The 18,522-nt window shown below is 38.4% G+C and overlaps 1 protein-coding gene across 4 annotated transcripts in view; it reads left to right on the top strand.

The window, feature by feature from the left end:
• Positions 1-2,364: 2,364 nt before the first annotated feature.
• Positions 2,365-18,522, top strand: part of specc1 (sperm antigen with calponin homology and coiled-coil domains 1) — a 108,190-nt gene continuing 92,032 nt past the window's right edge. Inside the window, exons 1-3 of one of the 4 annotated variants that reach the window (XM_042499131.1) lie at positions 2,365-2,516; positions 10,274-10,368; positions 17,249-17,427. In XM_042499131.1, coding sequence (XP_042355065.1) covers positions 17,272-17,427 — 156 coding nt within the window. In that variant the 5' untranslated portion in view covers positions 2,365-2,516; positions 10,274-10,368; positions 17,249-17,271. Of the gene's footprint in view, positions 2,517-10,226; positions 10,369-16,748; positions 17,055-17,248; positions 17,428-18,522 lie in introns of those variants that run through there. The other 3 variants (XM_042499132.1, XM_042499134.1, XM_042499133.1) reach the window with 3 other exon arrangements.

Below are 18,522 nucleotides of genomic sequence, written 5' to 3'. Positions count from 1 at the left end.
GTTGGTTAAAAAAATAACTGAATAAAAGTAGAAAATCATATTAATGTATAATATTTTTTAAAGCTTGAGTTTGAAAAGTGCTTTTTGTGTGCAGAGCGATATGAGTGTGTGATATTAAAGCGGGCCCTAAGGGTTAACCAAAGACATTGATCTGAATCTCACACTCTTGGGTATGTGCACTTTTCAAACCTTCAGTATCGTATTGGTTTAACTGTGCTCAATTTTGACTGTTTTCTGAGTGTTTTCTCACTTTTAGACCAGTCAAAGAGTCTTTGTTATAGCTTCTGTTTAAACTTTAGGGAAATTAGTCCCTAATTTGCACATCCAAATATGTAGACTTCTTCTCTCTAACATTTTTTGTCAAAAAGGTCTGATCAGGGATTTACAGTGAAATTAAGACTAGTTTTCTATAAGTCTAGACTAAAGAATATGCACAGGCTTGATCTCTACAGTCCATTTTCTTGAAAAATGTGATATGGCATTGATTTTGTCTAAGTGCATGTGTGATGTGTCCTAGAGCTTGTGCTGGGTGAAGTCCATTACTTGCTGCAAAGTGTTAGCCTGCAACGACCTGTTATCAATCAAAGTGGAAGAACAGATCTGTGTTTTGAATTTTGTTAGATGGGCAACCCAAATTATTTGCACCCGTCCCAAATATTCTGTCAGTCTCTTCACAGTAGAAAAATGATTTCATTAGATTTCATCTGCAGTATAGACAAGCAGTTGTACTTATTTTCAGAAAAATAGTTTGAGGTAGTAGTGACTTGATCTCTAAACAAACTCCTGATATTTGAGGAAATTTCCTGCTTGCTGTGTCAGAGCAGAGCAGTTTTTGGAAGCCTGTGCAGGTCGACGAGTGCACAATCTGTGTCCTGTTCATAAAGGGATCAACTTTGCAGTAATTTTTCCCTGGATTGCATTATCTGGTAAATCTATTTGGAAATAACAGTCAATGTGTTTCTAAAGATGCAAGTTGTTTTCTTGAAACTAGCTTTTGGATTATTTTAAAGAATCAAATGTAAATGAGGCCCAAGATGTTGTGGATAAATTCAGACTGGGAGCCATGAATAGATAACGTGTAAATATGCCGTTATGCTTGGTTGGTTTTTGATGTGGTACCAGACAGAGGAGCTGACTGAGTATAGTACATGAATAGGGTCCAGTGATTGGATTTAAATGATGTGACTCGACCACGGGACTTGAAAGCGATTGCTAAGCTCAAACGATATGGATTTTCGGGTTTTGAAAAAGCAAAACCGGGTCTTCAGTGGAACTGGGTTTTGATCCCCATCCCTACTCAAAAGAGCATCTGCAGCCAGTAAGGACAGCTCTTTACTTGGCTTCAAATCCAAAATGTTGTTACATTGGTGCTGTTTTCATCTTTTTAACAGACTAACTCTGCCGTGCTTCCTCTAATCACCCCAAAAAGTAAACAAACATCTCTGCTAAAATTTGATTTCTGACATGTTGCAGTCATTGGCCGCCTTGGCTCGGCACTAAATTATACATGACCTCTTTGACACTAGTGGCACTGTTAGTATGTGTACAGACATAATAGTATGTTAATCAGGCTGTCAGTTGCTTATTACTATTGCAATTTCAGTAGGACTGGTTTGCTGGTTTGCATAAATCTAACCGGTTTAACCTTGAACATTGGACCGTATCTGAAAAACTGGAAATTGACCCATCAACGGTCCAGTGGGACAACACAGTGACCACACAGTAACTAAAGTACTTTTTCCATATAATACAATAGTAGTTTTGTGTTTTGAGGTTATTTTTCCGTAGCGCTGTTGTTTATCTCTGTGTAACCTTTTATTAAGCCTTTATAACTGTGAATGTTAACCCTCTTGTCTGCAGCAAGATTTGCTCTCACCCTCTTCAGCGTGAGGATTTTAAGAAAACACTAATGCGGTCAGAAATCCTCTCTTTCACACACATTAAGGGGGAAAGCTCTCAGTCTGATCTGAGAAGAAAGAGTTGTTATCTGTCCTCAAGAGGCGAGGTCTGGTCTGCATACAGTTGGAGTGGCACGTCCTTAACCGCAGTGGAGGAGGCTTTAATTGAGGAGATAAGAGGAGATGGAGCGATTGGAGCAGGAATGACGTGGCATTCGCTCCGTTGAATAAATAAAAGTCCCCCTGTTTTCTGACAGACTGTGAGGCTGCTCAGCATGCTGTCAGCAGGTTGCAGAGTTATTTTTTCAATATATTTTAACTCTTGCTTTTGCAAAGGCACAGATGGCTCCCATCCTCCACAGCACTGCCAGGCTACCTCCCCGCAGTTTTTTCCTTTAAAGCATCATCTGCACTGGCGCAGCAGTGTTTTCTGTTTGAGAGGTGTAGCTGTGAAGGGAAGCTTCGCCAAGCATCTTTTTCCTCTGGCTCTTTTTTTTTCTTTCTAGTCCAAGAACGTCCAGGAAACAGACTGCATACTTGACAAGCATCACCGTCTAACTCACTGGCTCCAAGGAATGCTCGTGTTGCTGTAAATGGGTCATCTGGGCCACGTCTGAGGTAAAGCAGAGATACAGCCTTTTTATTATAAAAATCTGGCTTCTTTGGCCTGTCACAATAACCAATTTTTTTAGATGATATATTGTTGCAGGAATAAGTGCGATAAATTGAATTACTCTGCGCTCTACAGTGCGAGCAGTTTACTGGCAATTGTGCCTAAAAATTTGTGAACTGGAAAAATAATTTAGGAGCACGGTGTGGGAGTAACAGAAATGCCTTTTTTAAACTAGAGGGCTTTTAATTTTTGAAATAATGGACACTAACTTCAGCAACAGTGACTTTATCCTGGCTTGTTCTTCATGCGATATACAAAATAACTGTATTGGGAACATCGAGTATAAAAGTCGCTTTTATAAATTTCCTCATAAAAGTACTTTATCTTCGTTATAACCATATTTTATTGAATTTTATTATAACAGTAATGTATTCAATTTAATGATATGAAAGTAGATACTTTGTTGACCTTTTTGTCACTGCAGTTCATTCAATAAATTTGTATTTCAGAAGTTAACATTAGTTTATATGACATTTAACAGTATTGAGATATATCCTGTATTGCGATATGGCCTTAAATTATTGCAATATTATTTTAAAGCCATATTGCCCAGCCCTAATTGTATGATGAGTCGACATACATAATCATTGCTTCTTTCGTCTCCACTTTAGCCTTAGAGAAATCAATGTCTTGCAGAAGCGTGATGAGCAAGTGAAGAATAAGACAGATGATTTGATATTGAGTTATCTCATTCAGGTAAACAGGACAAGCGAGTTTACACGTGTGACGTGTACACGTGTTTGGGGAGTGTCTTTAAAATGTGTGCTTACCACCTGAAAGAGGTCTGACCTACTGTTATCTCTTTGTAGTCTCTTGTCATCGTTCAGGCTGCATGAACACACCCAAAGAGCTCATCAAATAGCTCTCATGCCACAAGTGTGTGCACTGCTGCAAACTCAAAGGACGCAGAGCGTTGATTGATCCTTTTAGATCAGACAGTAACTCTCCTCAGTGCACACAAACCATAGTTGGCATATGGAGAAAACACATTTATTTCCACTGGTTTTATTGTGAAAAACCACTGAGCTCCGTTAAGTGGTGGTCTTTTTATCCCCTCGCCGTTCTCATGCATGCTATGGTGGAGTTTCTATGGAATCCGCCCACTCGCTGTACATGCAGCCAGCCAGGCAGACAGGAAGGCAGCTTCTGCGATGTGGCTCTGACTGACTGTTTAACAGACAAGAACTTTGACACCGTCAGAGCAGGAAGTCGGGCCCTCGAGGGAGCCCGGCTCTGAGAAAGATGAAACAGAGGATGAAGTAGATGAAATATGCAAGAAGACTGTATCTATATCAGTGCCTGCTACTTTATTCTGGTGAATCCAGGACAGAGCAGTTTCCTGGGAGATAATGGATGCCATTACTGCTGCCAGGTGGCACAGTTCAATACATTAGTTAGTCCTTGTTGGCTCGGGACAAAGATCAGGATGTGAATGCTCATATCCACTTTTTATGAAGGTTTTTTTTTTACTTAGTTTGTGTTCATTTCATTAAAGGTATACTATGAAGTGTATAAAAAACGTGTATAAACTCATACAAAAGTAATCTTTTTCATGGATTTATGAGTGTGTTGTGGTCGTACCTGCAGAGACTCTGACTGGACTTTATCTTTTTTCTTATTTTGCTGAGTTGTGGACACTGTGCAGGAGAGATCAGGACGAAAAGGCCTGTGTCATAGTGTTTTTGTGTTTTTTTTGGCAGAAAAGTGGTGACGTGCTATGCATGGGTGGGGCTGGGTGATACAGCTAAAAATGTCTTCACTATAAAAATGTCAGTCGATATTGGTAATTATCACACCAAAAAGGCCTAATCATTATTTCTTTTAAGTAAGGATGGAGGGGAAAATCGATGCAGCATGATATCGTGATATCTTCGCATGGCAATCTTGTAATGATACACAGATGCCAAGTATAATTTTTTTTAATTATATAATTTGTTAATATTGTAACTTTAAATTTAACTTACGATTAAAATCAGTTGCTTTTTCGGTCCGTGTTTTTCTGCAGTTTAAATATGTGAAGTGAGATGGACTAACAGTTTTATATAAGATAAAATCTATTGCAGTGCAGAGAGAGAGAGAGAGAGTGAGATAAGAGCAACAAGGGCTCAGAGCAGCCAAACAAAAAAGCTGAAGCAATCTTCAAAAAACAAAATGGACGTGTGCTTTTTTTCTGTAGACAACCATATAGATCACACTGTCAAAAGACACTGGCGCTCTGTGGACACAGGCCCTAATTGATTAAAAGAATTGGCAAATTCATTGATAATGAAAATAATCAGTTGCATCTCTCTATTACTTATTATTATAACTGTAATCTTAAAATTGCTTTTTTGGAGTTGGTGTTCATCTAATTTTAGTTGTTGTGCTAAGTTATACTACATAGATTAGTACGTGAAATTATAAGTTTTAGAAACCAAACATTAGTAAATTTGGAAAAAAAAAAAAAAAAAAGTTAGTTATTAAGACTCAAAGTTTTAAAAGTTTAAGTACATGATTTGAAGAAAATGATGACACAAGCAGATCAAAATATCAGGTCAGAGTTTTGTGAATATTGTATCACATTTAAATGGAGAATTGAACTTCTCGGCCTCTGCACTCGGACATGAACTGTCGCAATTAATGATCCAGGATTTCACAGTAAGTATGTATTATTTTAAAGTTTGAGACCCCCTGCTGTAAAGGCCCTAAGGCCAGACAAGCAACCTATTGATCTTTGTCCAGATCAAACAAAATATTCAACTCAGCACTTTTCCTTACAAGCTCTGCTTTCTTCTCATCTCCTCCTGAACTTAAAGATGCTGATTTAAGCAGCAGCTCTCTGCCTATTTCATATTCAGATGCTGAAAAGCAGTTTTTCTATGTTTTGGTTGAGGAATTATTGCTTGACACTAGACGGATGCATAGAGCTCTTGTTTTTCCTCTTTCTAGCACATCAAAGTGTCCACACAAAGGCAGCTGACTCAATAGTCAATAGCCTCAAACACAATATGTGCATGAACTATAGCTTCCCAACTCTGGATTCAAGGTTGTCTGTTCCCAGGAGTGCAATTTGAACCATTTAAAGTTGGTTAATATTTGTACAGCTGTAGGCGTTCGGGTGTGTTTTGGCATCTTGGCGTTGCTCACATTCAGCTCGCACAAACTGCACAAAATGTCACACATTTTGCTGCTTTGTTTTGTGTGAAATCAGGCTGCAACTTCCCCGATGTTTCTTCTGGGAAGGAGGTTTGCATCCCGTTGCGTACTAGTTTCAGATCCCTTCAGACTTGAGGGGGAAACCCAGAGGGAGAGCAGAGACCGTCTCACAGCATGGGACACAGACTAATCCCACACTCTTCCTGTTTCACTTTTAGCTGAGATAATGACTTTGCACATACATCGCTTCCTTAGAGCCAGGTGCTGTACAGATGCTGCAGAGCTGCTGACGTGGTCAGGCTCAATTAAAGCATTAATGCATGTAAGCTGCACTCACATGCACACATTATTGTCTCAGATAAGATTGTTATTAAAGTGAAATGTGTTTCTTGATTATACAGTAAAGTAGGGCTGCAACTAATGATTATTTTCTCAATTAATTGGTCCATAAATTAACAGTTTCTCAAAATCCAAGATGATGTCTGTAAGATTATGTAACTTGATATAATATAAAACACAAAAGCAGGAAACCTCTGTTTTTTAGGGGCTGAAAACAGCTTTTTCTGCCATTTTTGCATGAAAAATTACATTGATTACCTGAATAGTTGACGATTCTATTTCTGTTTATTGTAAAACAACTAATTTTTTGCAGCTTTATAATACACAATACAATCCAGCTGCCCCTGAATGGTGCATAACAGTAACCTAGAGTTTATATTCCCCTTGTGGCGCAGGGCGCACAGGAACAGGAGGCCAATTTTTAGTGAAACAAACTATATTATAGATCCCAATATCCTGTTGGAAACTAATGTGACATGGAGTTTGTCCAGTTTTTTATCCGACGCTTCATCATGTTAAAATTTTTAAATGAAAGGTAACTATTAAACCTCTCTCTGAAGATATCCAGTATTGCATGCTGGGTGCACTTTCATTTTCAAATGAAACAACAACGACAGTTAAAACTTATTTTTATGCAGCTGAGTGAATTTGACGTAACAATAAGTGACTTTGTTGAATCTTTTATTTTTGACCAATAGTTTTGACACCTTGAAGAAGAGCCCAGTCACAGCCAGAGGGCGTTATGTCACAGCTTGAATGCATGAAGCTTTAAATAAAAAGATGAGTTCATATTTAATTGTATGTTTGTTTGTGGGAGCAAGTATACAGCAAAGACCAGCAATTCCACATCAAGAATAAGTTATATAAACTGGAGCCAAAATATAAATGTTCTGAACAAAAATTCAGCTTGACACTAATTCAGGATAATACAGTTCAGGCGTATTTTATGTACTGTTTTGGATGGTATCATGAAAATAGGTTCTGCTTTCAGTTTTGAAGGAAAAAGCAGAAGGTTATTTTAAGCCATACACTCATCGTCATTGCACAGTTGTTGTCGCATCCCGTGCGTCTGTTGTGTCTATGGAGAGTCTGACTCAGGACTCTTTCCTGTGGACGGACTGAGGGAGGAAAAAGGAAGAGAATAAGAAGCAGGCGGCGCTTATAGGAGCTTCAGCGTGCCTGCTGCCACCTCCTGCCACATTTCTTTATGTTTCATCATTGTTTATTGATGTTTGGCCTGTTTCATACTCCGGCAGTGTGCTGTTTCCTGTTACCTCACTCACCCTTTCTGTAAGTGTTCAGTTTTAATTGATGCAAAGGATGTTGCCAGTATGGAAACTTATATCAGTTGGAAATTCTTGGAAATGTCTTTTTTTATGAGATATAGCATACTGGTAGCACTGGTCTCTCATAAATTGAATTGTTTTTTTTGCTTTTCCTCCAAGTTTGGGACTTTTTGGATCTTGAAGTGTTGTGCTGCACTGGTGGCTCCTACAGCAGCAAGAACAGTATGGGGCATAATCCCCTGTATGTGCAAATGGTTAAGATAAAGGAAGCTGAAAATGCTGAAAATCAGTACACTAATTGTACAAAAGAAGCAAAAAGCTGCACGCACGTATGTAGGGGCTTTGAGCTCTCCAAAGTGCCGTTATTATTATTTTTATTTATCTGATGTGCCTTTTATTAATATTATTATTATTATTATTATTAATAATAGTAGTACTAGTACTAGTAGTAGTAGTAGTAGTAGTAGTAGTAGTAGTAATAGCAGTATTTGTTTGTTATTATTATTTTTTAATTATCTTTTATTAGTATCTTTTAAGTACTGTTTTGCGTATCCGGGAGATGCTGTGCTCTTTCAGAATAAGAATCAGAAACACTTCATTGATCCCTGTGGAAAAGTTGTGTTTCATTACAGTCACTTTTTAACATAAGTTTAATTATACAATAAATAACAGTTTAACAACAGTTAAACATATGATTTCTACAACTTTCACTTAGGCACAAAAATCAGCCTGTAAAGTTAAATAATGATTTGACTTTTTTTTGGTAGATAATTATAGATATCGACTGATTGTAAATCGTGATAACTTTTCCAGCCATATTAGCTCCCAGCCCGAGTCATGATGCATCATTTCTACAGTGATGATCTTTACATTGGCAACAAGAATTTTCTGTGATCTTAATGTGATTCACAATGGACACAATCTGAAAAAGTCACAATGTTTTGATAATATTTAGTAAGGCTGCAATAAGGTGTCCGCCTGTGGCAGCATTACAGCATCAGTGTATTCGAAAGCATCGAATCACATCCAAAATCAGTATCAGCAGCAGGGTGTGAAACAGCATTTGGTGCCTTAAAAAATCCTCCTGAACTGTTTCTCAACCCTCTGCAGAAAGCTGTTTTTGTGGTGGTGCAGGGGTGTGGTCGGACCAAGTTCCTCAGTTTACCACTTTGCCACAAACTGAAGCCTGTTTCAACCCGGACCAGAGCGCAGTACGCTTTCTACCCACACGCTCTACGGCCTTGGCATGCCGCACGCTGTGGGATCCAAATTAGACCAGAATGGTAGAGCATAAAATGCAGACCCCTCCACAAATGATCCACCCTCACATTAGAAAGTGTTTTTCAGACAAAGATCAGCTTTGTCAGTGTTGAGCTGCTGTTTATGCCCCAAACAGCCTACAGACCACTTTGGAAATACAGGCATTCATGACAGTGTCATAAATTTATCTTTATTTTTCAGACTTGAGTTGGACATGGCGCACAAAAATTTCACTAAAGCAGCACAAGTTCTTGTATTATACGGCTGTGGTTTTTAATACAATGGACCAGTTGTGTCTCACCCACAAACCACAAACACACACAATCAAACTGCAGGCTGCTGCCCTGAGAACAAAGTGCAGACACCTGTGTTTCTAACAGCAGCTGTTTAGGCTGTGTGATCGTAATAAAAACCATTACCTTTATTCAGACAGTGCATGGCCCAGTAGTCTCAAAGTCATATGTTTAGGGTTCCTACAGTCATGGAATACCTGGAAAAGTCATGGAATTTTACAGTAACATTTTTCAGGCCTGGAAAAGTCTTGCAATTAGTAAAAATCATTGAAGGTTTTGGAAAAGTCATTGATTCTTGCTGTGCATAATGAAATTTTCGTTCATGTAAAACCCCAAAGACACTAAGAACAGCCCAGAAGAAATGCAAAATGACCGCAAAGAGACACAAAACAAATCCAAAGAGATGCGAAATGATCCCCAAAATGACATGAGACCCCCAAAGAGATGCAAAATGACAATAAAGAGATAACAATAAAGAGATGACCACAAAGAGATGCAAAAATAACCCCTGAAGTGATGTAGTAAGACCCACAAAGAGATGCAAAACAACCAAAAAGAGATACAAAATGACTCCAGAGATGCAAAACAACCCCAAGGAGATGTAAATAATCATAAACAAATGAAAAACAATCACAAAGAGACGCAAATGACCACAAAGATTTGAAAAAAGACCTGGAAGAGATGCAAAACGACCACATAGAGATGCAAAAAAAACCCCAAAGAAAATCCAGATGCAAAATGACCCCAAAAGTGAAGCATTAAGACCCCCAAAGAGATGAAAAGTGATAAAGAGATGCAAAACGGCCAAAAAGAGACGCAAAATGACCAGAGAGATGCAAAACAAATCCAAAGAGATGCAATAAGAACCCCAAAAGAGATGCAAAACAACTCCCAAAGAGACACAAATGTGCTTAAATATATGGCGATACGTGATGTTTTGTTTACCATCAAACATTTCTTTATTTTTTCTGCATACCCTCTGTTAAATTGAGGAGATTTTATTGAATTTTATTGAATTTGAGGAGAGTTCTGATAATACTGAAAAATATAAGTAGCACAAGAAGAAAACATTTTTTTATGGGTCCTTGAAAAGTCATTGAAATTTTGTCTAAGAAATGTGTGGGAACCCTGTATGTTCCTCCTCCTCCCGGTTCATTCTCCCTCTCATGCTGCATTCTTCACGAGTAAGAAAAAGTGTGGAAAACTGTGAGAGGAGAAAAACATGCCCGTGGCTGAGACTCTGGTCGTCTCTTCCTGCATGAAAGAAAGTAAAAGGCAGCGGCTCGTACAGCACAGCACAGCGGTTGGCAGCGTGCAGTACTTCCTCATCCTGGCTGCTGTGTTGATGCAGACGGCCGCCGCTCCTGACCCTTTCATTTTTATCCTCAGAGTCGCTCTGTAGAGCTCAGGGAAGGACGGATATTTTGATCTTCAGGGCACTCAGGCAGAGGGCAGGCTCTAGGACAGCGTCCAGTAACAAACACGTGAGTGAAATGCACCACTCTTTTTTTTTAAAAAAAAAATTAAAGCATTTTTTTCCGACACCAATCTGTCACCACCTTTTTTCTCAATACTCAGTTATGCTCTCGAATATTTTGTTTATCTTCAGTCATTGCTTCGCAGCTTCAGAGTTTGTTTTGAGTTCAAGTTGTGATGGGAATAGGAAAGTTTGAAATAGGAAAAACTGAAGTCAAGTTTAAATATTGAGTTAGGAAGAAAGTGACTAAGAACATCTGCTGCTGATATTTCTGCCAGGTTTCTCACATTTCTGTCGCCCACTGGAAATAAAATGCAGAAAGGGAAATGTGGCCAGGGCTAAACTTTGCAACCTGTGAAATGCTCTGTGCAGGATTTTACAACTGTGGCTCACCAGAGGTTTGCTGTTTTTAGAATTATGTTGTGCTTACAGTATGTTGTATTAAAGCTTATGTATGCCTTTTAAAAGCCAACTGATGAGGCAGGCAGGGAAGAACACAAGAGGATGTGATGATGCAGTGACCTTTAACCTATATCCTTTTAACCTATATCCTTTTTTTTTCAATGTGCTTTAGCTCTTTGTGGCCTGTTGTAGATCTGCATGAATTTATGATGAAGCAGACATTTGTCATGGTGTGATTGAAAAGAAAGAAAGAAATAAAGTAAGAAACCTTGTTCGGTTATGATTTGTTGTGTATTGCAATTACGGCTAGGCGATATGGCTTTAAAACATTATCGCAAACCGCAGTAGTGCTCCATGGTCACAAAATCTGACTTAAGAGTTACGGTCTGGAGCTCTGCAAAAGCCTTACTTTGTGTGTGTGTCTGTGAGAGACAGAGAGCCGTAGTAGGAGGGAAAAATGAAACGCAGGTGGTTTATAAAAACACTGTGACAATTTATACTCTGATACCTCGAGTATACCGCGAGCTACAAGGGAAAAAGACATGTGGGTGCTATTCAACACAAGGAAACAAATATGACAAAAAGAGACTCTTAGAATAAAAGCTGCTAACTTCCTGACTGATGCTGGATTTTTGGGGCCAATGCTAACAACGATATTGTGGCGAAAAAAAATTCTAATCAAATACTTGTGACAAAGATATGTAATTGAGGCAGGATATTTTACAAATTAACAATGAACTTTATTGTCAAAAATGACATCAGTGCCATGAAACAGTGAACTTTATTGGGAAATTGATAATTCTACATTACATACATCTTTTTCCGTTACATGTTCTGTTGAAATTAAACTGTTCATATCATGCAAATCAAACAACATATAAGCTGATACAGATATATCTGTGTGGGCCAATATCGGCTGATAAAATCTGCGTACAGATAATATCGGTCAGGCTCAATAAAAACCTCACTTTATTTAACTGGATGAAGAACCAAAAACAGATAAAACAGCAGCCCTGCATTATAGTCTCTCTGAACAAAGGATAATCTACAGGTTTGATGTAATCATATATCTATGCCTGGTTAATACAAAAATTAACATCCACTACTTCCACTTCCACCAGCTAGAAACAATAAAGAGAGGCACGTTGGCGAGTTAGTAAGATTTAAAAAAACAAAATCAACCTTGTGCCACCTCAGAAAGGAAGCAGGTTTTGCAGCCACTTGTTTGCAGGACTGCAGGTTCCCCCTGTGATCACTGATTATTTTAATCTGCCGTGTTGACGGCAGTGACAGGATGTTTGCATTGTAACAGTTCCTAGTGATTTGAGGAAGCGTTTCACTCCTGTCTGCACAAACACACACACTGAATAATTAAAGTCTAGCTCACATTGCACGGCCTGTACTACAGCAGGGCAACCTGCATTTAATGTCAGAGAGTGGTCAGGTCCGGTTAGCTTTGGATTTCCCTCCGTTATCTGCGGTTGTGGCGAGCTAAGTCAGCCAAGTTACATATTCGTGCGACAAATGTGTACATGCAAGAAGGAATTTCCTCTCTAACTGTTACATCGCCGTGGGTTTGTACTGAGTAATTATTGGTCTTGTCTCAACATCTGTCCTATTTATGTTTAACAGCAGTTCTGCTGCAGGTGGCACCTTAAAATAATACTTCACATGTGGATCTTTTTCACTTTTTCTAAATACTGGATCTATATTTACATGTACTCTTAGAGGTAAATTGATTTAAAAGACAAATTTAACTCATAGAGCCCGCTTTAATATTAAATACATTCGTATCACTCTGTGCACGAAATACACTTTTCAAAATCAAGCTTAACGATATAATACATTAATATTATTTTCTACTGTCTGTTTTTTGACCAACATCAGTCCTAATCATGAATATCAAATATTCATTAATTTTTAGAATTTTAACCCTTTAATTGTCAGGTTTTTGAAATGAAGCCACTATGATTTTAGATGGAAAAAAAAACAAAACATGAATTATTTTCAATATACTACATGCAAGGTAGGTTTTTTTTATTATCACACCTGGGATATGTCAATGATTAGCAGCAATATTGATTTTTGTACATTTTTTTTTTTTTTGTGAAGTGTCAAATACTGCGCTTATCAAAATAAGGTTATAAAAAATATTATACATTAATATGATTTTCTACTTTTATTGAGTTTGATTTTAGTTTAACCAACATCAGTCCTAATCATAAACATTAATCATTAATTTTCAGAATTTTAATTCTTTAAAATGCCGGGTTTTTGTCATGATGCCGTGACAAAAATGTCATCTTTCCTTAATGAATGAGATACATTTACTTCTGCTAAAGGAATTGGCGAAATATGGGAAACTGAGCTCGGAAAACACAATAGGAGGACATTTCAAATTTGTTGACCTGTTGTATTTCTTGATTTGATCTGATTTAGTGAGCTGTTCATTATCTATTAGTGTTGATTCAGCTCGTGTGATAAAAGCACATTATCTTTTCCCTCAGATTCGTATCGGATCAGGTGACGTCTAACAGATAGTTTAATTCGGGACCAAACTGATAGCAGTTGGTCTAGACTCCAGAGCTTTCTCCTTATCTCCTCTCCGCAGTCCAGTCTGGCAGTAACTGCCAGAAACAACTGGAGAAACTCCTCCAACACTCTGTGCCAAATTCAGCCTTTACATTCATCTTCCTGTCTTGAAAGCAATATAATTACGGCAGAGGACAACCCATTACTTATGACTGTGCTGGGTACAAATTATATTTGGTTTTCAATTTTATTTCTAAAGCAAATTCCATATTTAGCATTTTGCCAGCCTTGTTTCAGCCACAATGCCATCATCATACATGTTTTGTTTAGTTGGACCATGTAAGTCATCTTTTACATGAAGATAGCCCGCTCACGCTCTGTTTCTTAACTCGTGGCTGGTTCAAGTTTAATGTACGACCCGCAGCCTGTCTCTCAAAGACATTTGGGTTCCTAACTAGGCCATTATAAAGTAAGTGGGACACATTTCTGGCTCCTGAGGATCATATCTCTGCAGAGGAATGTGGAGAGGTCATATCTGCAGAACTGAGTCCTGCAGTGGTCCTGAGAAGGTGAACATGAAGTACATTAGACTGAAACTGTACAGGCTTTTGCTTTAGTGTGACTCTCCCATTTCTTTTGTTTCTGAATCCAGTGACTCCTGTTGCCTGTCATCAGTAATATAATGGGCAGTCATCATCATGTAAGCTTTTTTTTTTGCTGTGACATCCAAACATCTAGGAGAGATATATGTAACATAAATTGCAGCCTTGTCAATTGATTTATAGCCTAATGGTTTCTTTAATCTGCCAAAATAATTACAGAATGGCTGCCATCACAGCGCCTATGCACTTATGGGTTTTAGGTGGTTTCCTGTGTTTGATGTTGTCGAATAAAATGCAAATTCTTGCTTACGTAACTTGCATTTAATTTGACTTCTTTCCCTCAAAAGTTCAAAATGCTGCCATATTTTAGACTTCTTATGTGACATTATTACACCAGCCACTTCTATAACAGCTTGTCTCATAAATTAACCTCCAGACAATGATTCAACTCATCGACTTTTAGGAAACATGTTTTTGTGTCTTAGTGACCAATGGGAACAACATTTTTGAAATAAGTCCAGTATTGAGCGACGGGGCTGCAGCTGCGAAACAGGCTGCAAATATAACCATTCACAGCCATTAAGTTGGATGTTGGCGGTTAAACAGAGACTGTGGCGCCTTTAACCACGAGGATTCAATCACTAACTATCTGAGTCTGTCAGCGGCCATAACAAGAATTTAAAGTGGATGGACATTGGAGGTGCAAACACGAGCCAAATGGTTACATTAATCCTTTGAAATCTTAGCGAATTTGCTGAAAAATAAAAACAAGGAAAGAAAACAATGAGAGACTTCTCCAGAAGTGACCCAATAATTAACAACAAAAAGAGTAAAAAGTTACAATAAAAATAGCGAGATAAGAAAAGTAAAAGAACAACAATGAACATATAAATGACCTGAAAAAAACTAAAAATACACATAATAATATATGTATATAATATGGATATTCTGTAACATAATGTTAAATGTCAAATCATAATAATCATAAGTATGTTTTTTTTTGGACATTTTGCTAATAATGCTCTCTCTCTCTTTAAAAACTAATTTTCAGGTTATTTTCTTGTCACATTTTACCAAAATATTTTCTCGTTTACCTCTTTTTCATCTTTTTGTGTTTCAAATCAAACTGATTAGCTCAGTTTTTAAATTGGTTAAAGGGTTAAAGCCTGTTTTGTTCACTCTTGACCAACTTCATAAACTGCTGCTCTCATCAGACATGTAGACAAAAAAATGGGAAAACATTTTAAAAATACCATAGTTACCCTTAAAGGCGTATGTTTCCAAACATTAAATTATAGTTTAACAGTTGGCTGTTTTATTCTATAAAATGTTTGTTTGCTGTTTCGTTCTCTATAATTTCAGGAAAAGAAATTAATTTACCCTCAAGGGTGACATCCTCAATTTGGCCTCACTTCCTCATTTAGCCCACGCAGAGGTTGAAAAGTCAAACGTGTGCTTGGCAGTGAGCGACGCCGTAGTCTTGGAAACTGATCTGAGCCGGGGAGGTGAACCGTCCCGGCCGAGGTGTTAGACTTCAAGGCCAGGCAGGAGTTAGTCACAGGATCTCGCCTAGAGAGGTCTCTGTATCATATGATGGGCCAGCAGGGAGACACACACTCTCATAAGGGTAAAAAACAAAGTGCACACAGTGTGTCTTTAATCAGATAAGTCCCCAAGCGCCCACAAACATCCTCTAATAAAAAAGCTGTGTGAAATCTACCAAAGTGGATGTCCTCTGCTGGGAATGTTTCACTGATGTGGATCCCCTGAATTGTGATTATCTTTAGCGGTTAGTGCCCACACCGCGCCTATAAACTATCCTCACAGTCCTTGCACTGCTAACTACTGCAGATTTTTCTTGCAGTGTCACTTTTTCTGCTTGCAACGTTTCAGTCACTGCAGCAAATGAAATAAATAGACCAGTTTAGAGCAGACGGAGACAGCCCTGTCCAGAGTGAATTTGTCTCCCTTTCTGCCGAGACTATGCAGTGAAACTCAACTTACAGCTTGTGGGCTAAATCTGGCCCCAAATAAGGAGCCAGGTGCCCCCCTAACCATTTTCACAATAAAAAATAAAGTGATTCACACTAGGAATTGTTTTTATACTTTTAGTACACATAAGATGCCAGAGTGCATGAAACAGCATCAAAATAGAGCTTGATTATAAAAAAAAAATGTGCCAGTGGAGGATCACCCGCACCCCTGACAGAGGTCCTAGCTAAGACCCTAATGTCCTAGAGAAATGTCTCAAAATCTGGGATATGTTCTAAAATCTTATAAACATCCTAAAGTCTGAGAAATGTCCTAAAATCCTAGAAATGTCTTGAATTTTAAGAAAAATCCTAGAAACGCATGAAAATCCCAGAAATGTTATAAAGTCCTACAAATGTACTAAAATCCTAAAAATGTCCTTAAATTCTAGAAATGCCCTAACATCCTAGAAATATCCCAAAATCCCACAATTGTCCTAAAATCCTAGAAATGTCCTTAACTCCTAGAAACATCCCAAAATCCTAGAAATGTCCAAAAATCCTTTAAATCCTAGAAATGTCTTAACATTCTGGAGATGTCTTTAAATGTTAGAGATTTCTTAAAATCCTAGAAATGTCCTTAAATATCCTGAAATCTTAGAAACATCCTAAACTTCGAGAAACATATATGGGGCTGCTTCAACTGGCCCCCAGGCCCCTGGCCTCCTGTCATTTTGGCCCCCAAGCAGAGCAGGTTGAGTGTCTCTGGACTGGAGTCTCTCCCCATTAGCAGCACTGAGTGTCCCAGAGGTCGGAGATCAGGTTGCAGACTCTGATCAATAATGAGTCAGCTGCTCAGCAGGGAGCTGCAGAGCTCTTTACCAGGACTCTCTCTCTGGTTAAGTGCACTCCCTCCATTTCCTCCAGCTGCTCCAGATGAGCACATTTCCTTCTGGACAACAAATGCACACCTTTAACAGCCCGTGACCACATCCTGTTGGAGCTGGGAAAAGGAAACCATTATTGTGCTGTTTTTTTTTTTAATTCCTTACAAAGAAATTTGGCTGTATACCTCCCACTAGATCTGTTTTGAACAAACCGATAGATAAGAGATTTTCCTCTCTCCTCCCTCCAGCAGGAAGTACTTCAGTGATGTTGCTGCTGCATAACCCGAGCTGCCCCCAGAGGTAACTCTCGGCCTGATTATTTTGGATCAGCCACAAAACACTGCTAGTAGGCAGTGCTAATGTGTTAGAGTCTCCAGGTTTCAAAGGGTTAACTGCAGTGAATCATACACAGGCGCATTAATGCTTTTTCCTGAGGTTAACCATTCAGAGGTTTATTTTTCAACACTTTCCTCTCCTCTCTGGACTTTTCTCAGGTGTAGTTAGCTGACGCGCAGCCATGATGAAATCGGGCGCCACCAAGGTGGGGCTGCCCAAGCCGGGTCTCCAGAAGCAGGTCTCCTTAGCCCCCTCGTCCTCCAACACCTCCTCCTCCTCAGCCATGAAGACCTCCAGATCCTCCAACACGTTGGCGTCAGAGCAGCGCCTCAGCAGGGTGAGACACAAACACACCAACGTGGTGAAACCTTCACGAGTGGTGGAACAGATTAAATTCAGAGTATTATTTTAACATCATTAGACTCATCATGACGAAGTCTGTCTGGTGATTTTTGTGAGAAAAAAATCTGTCGCCACAAAGTAATAATGCAAAACTGGCAGGTGCATCATCAGGAGCTTTAGCAGCTTGCAAAAACGACAATTATGGATTGTTTTTGTCGTATTTTCATCTATGAATAAATGATAGTGACACATTGAAGTCACTCTTTGCAGACACTGACTCGGCTGCTTTAACCCTTTGAAACCTCAGCTAATCGGCTTGATTTCTTTCAAAAACATAGGAGGAAGACAGTGATCAGCTTGACAAGAAATGTCCCAAAAACTAGCAAGAAATTATTAAAAAGTTGGAAGAATTAAAAAAAAGAAAAGTTAAAAGAAATAAACAAGAAAATGACCTTTAAAAACTGCTAAAAGTAAACAAAATAATTTTAAATATATAAGAGTTATAAATCCATTTTTCCTGTTTTTTTCCATAATATTCATAATTTCCCCACAGCTAATTTTCAAGTCATTTTCAGGTCATCTTTTATTCATTTATTTATTTATTTATTTTTCTTTTGGCAATTCACTGGGCATTTATTGCCAAGTTGCTTGTTACTGTTTCCCCACATTTTCATTTGAAATAATTCAGATTTCCACAGATTCCAGAGGTTTAAATGTTTCTAAAAGGCGTCCGAACGCAGCACAACAAACCTAATATCAGTCCAGGGTCTAATGGATTAAATGCACAGGTTCAAATGAAAATGAAATACTGACCTCTGGTAAGTTTTAGATATCAACAAATGAACCAAACATGAATGATTGAATGAATGCACATAAAATGTGTCAAACATTCCCTAAAGGTTAAAGTACACCAGTTTCCTTTATTCATTGCATAATAAACAGCATTTCTTCAAACCGTACAACCATCTCACCACATCTGGAGCATAAATTATCTCGGAGGAAGTCGGAGTAGGATCTTGTTTCCACGCATTATGAATTTGTGGCCATGCAATTTTTGTCTCCAGGTTGGCTCTGTACTGTTGATGCTAAC

Source organism: Plectropomus leopardus, chromosome 13, assembly GCF_008729295.1.
Source record: "Plectropomus leopardus isolate mb chromosome 13, YSFRI_Pleo_2.0, whole genome shotgun sequence".
Classification (NCBI taxonomy): Eukaryota; Metazoa; Chordata; class Actinopteri; order Perciformes; family Serranidae; genus Plectropomus; species Plectropomus leopardus.
This window is presented reverse-complemented; position numbering and strand designations above follow the sequence as displayed.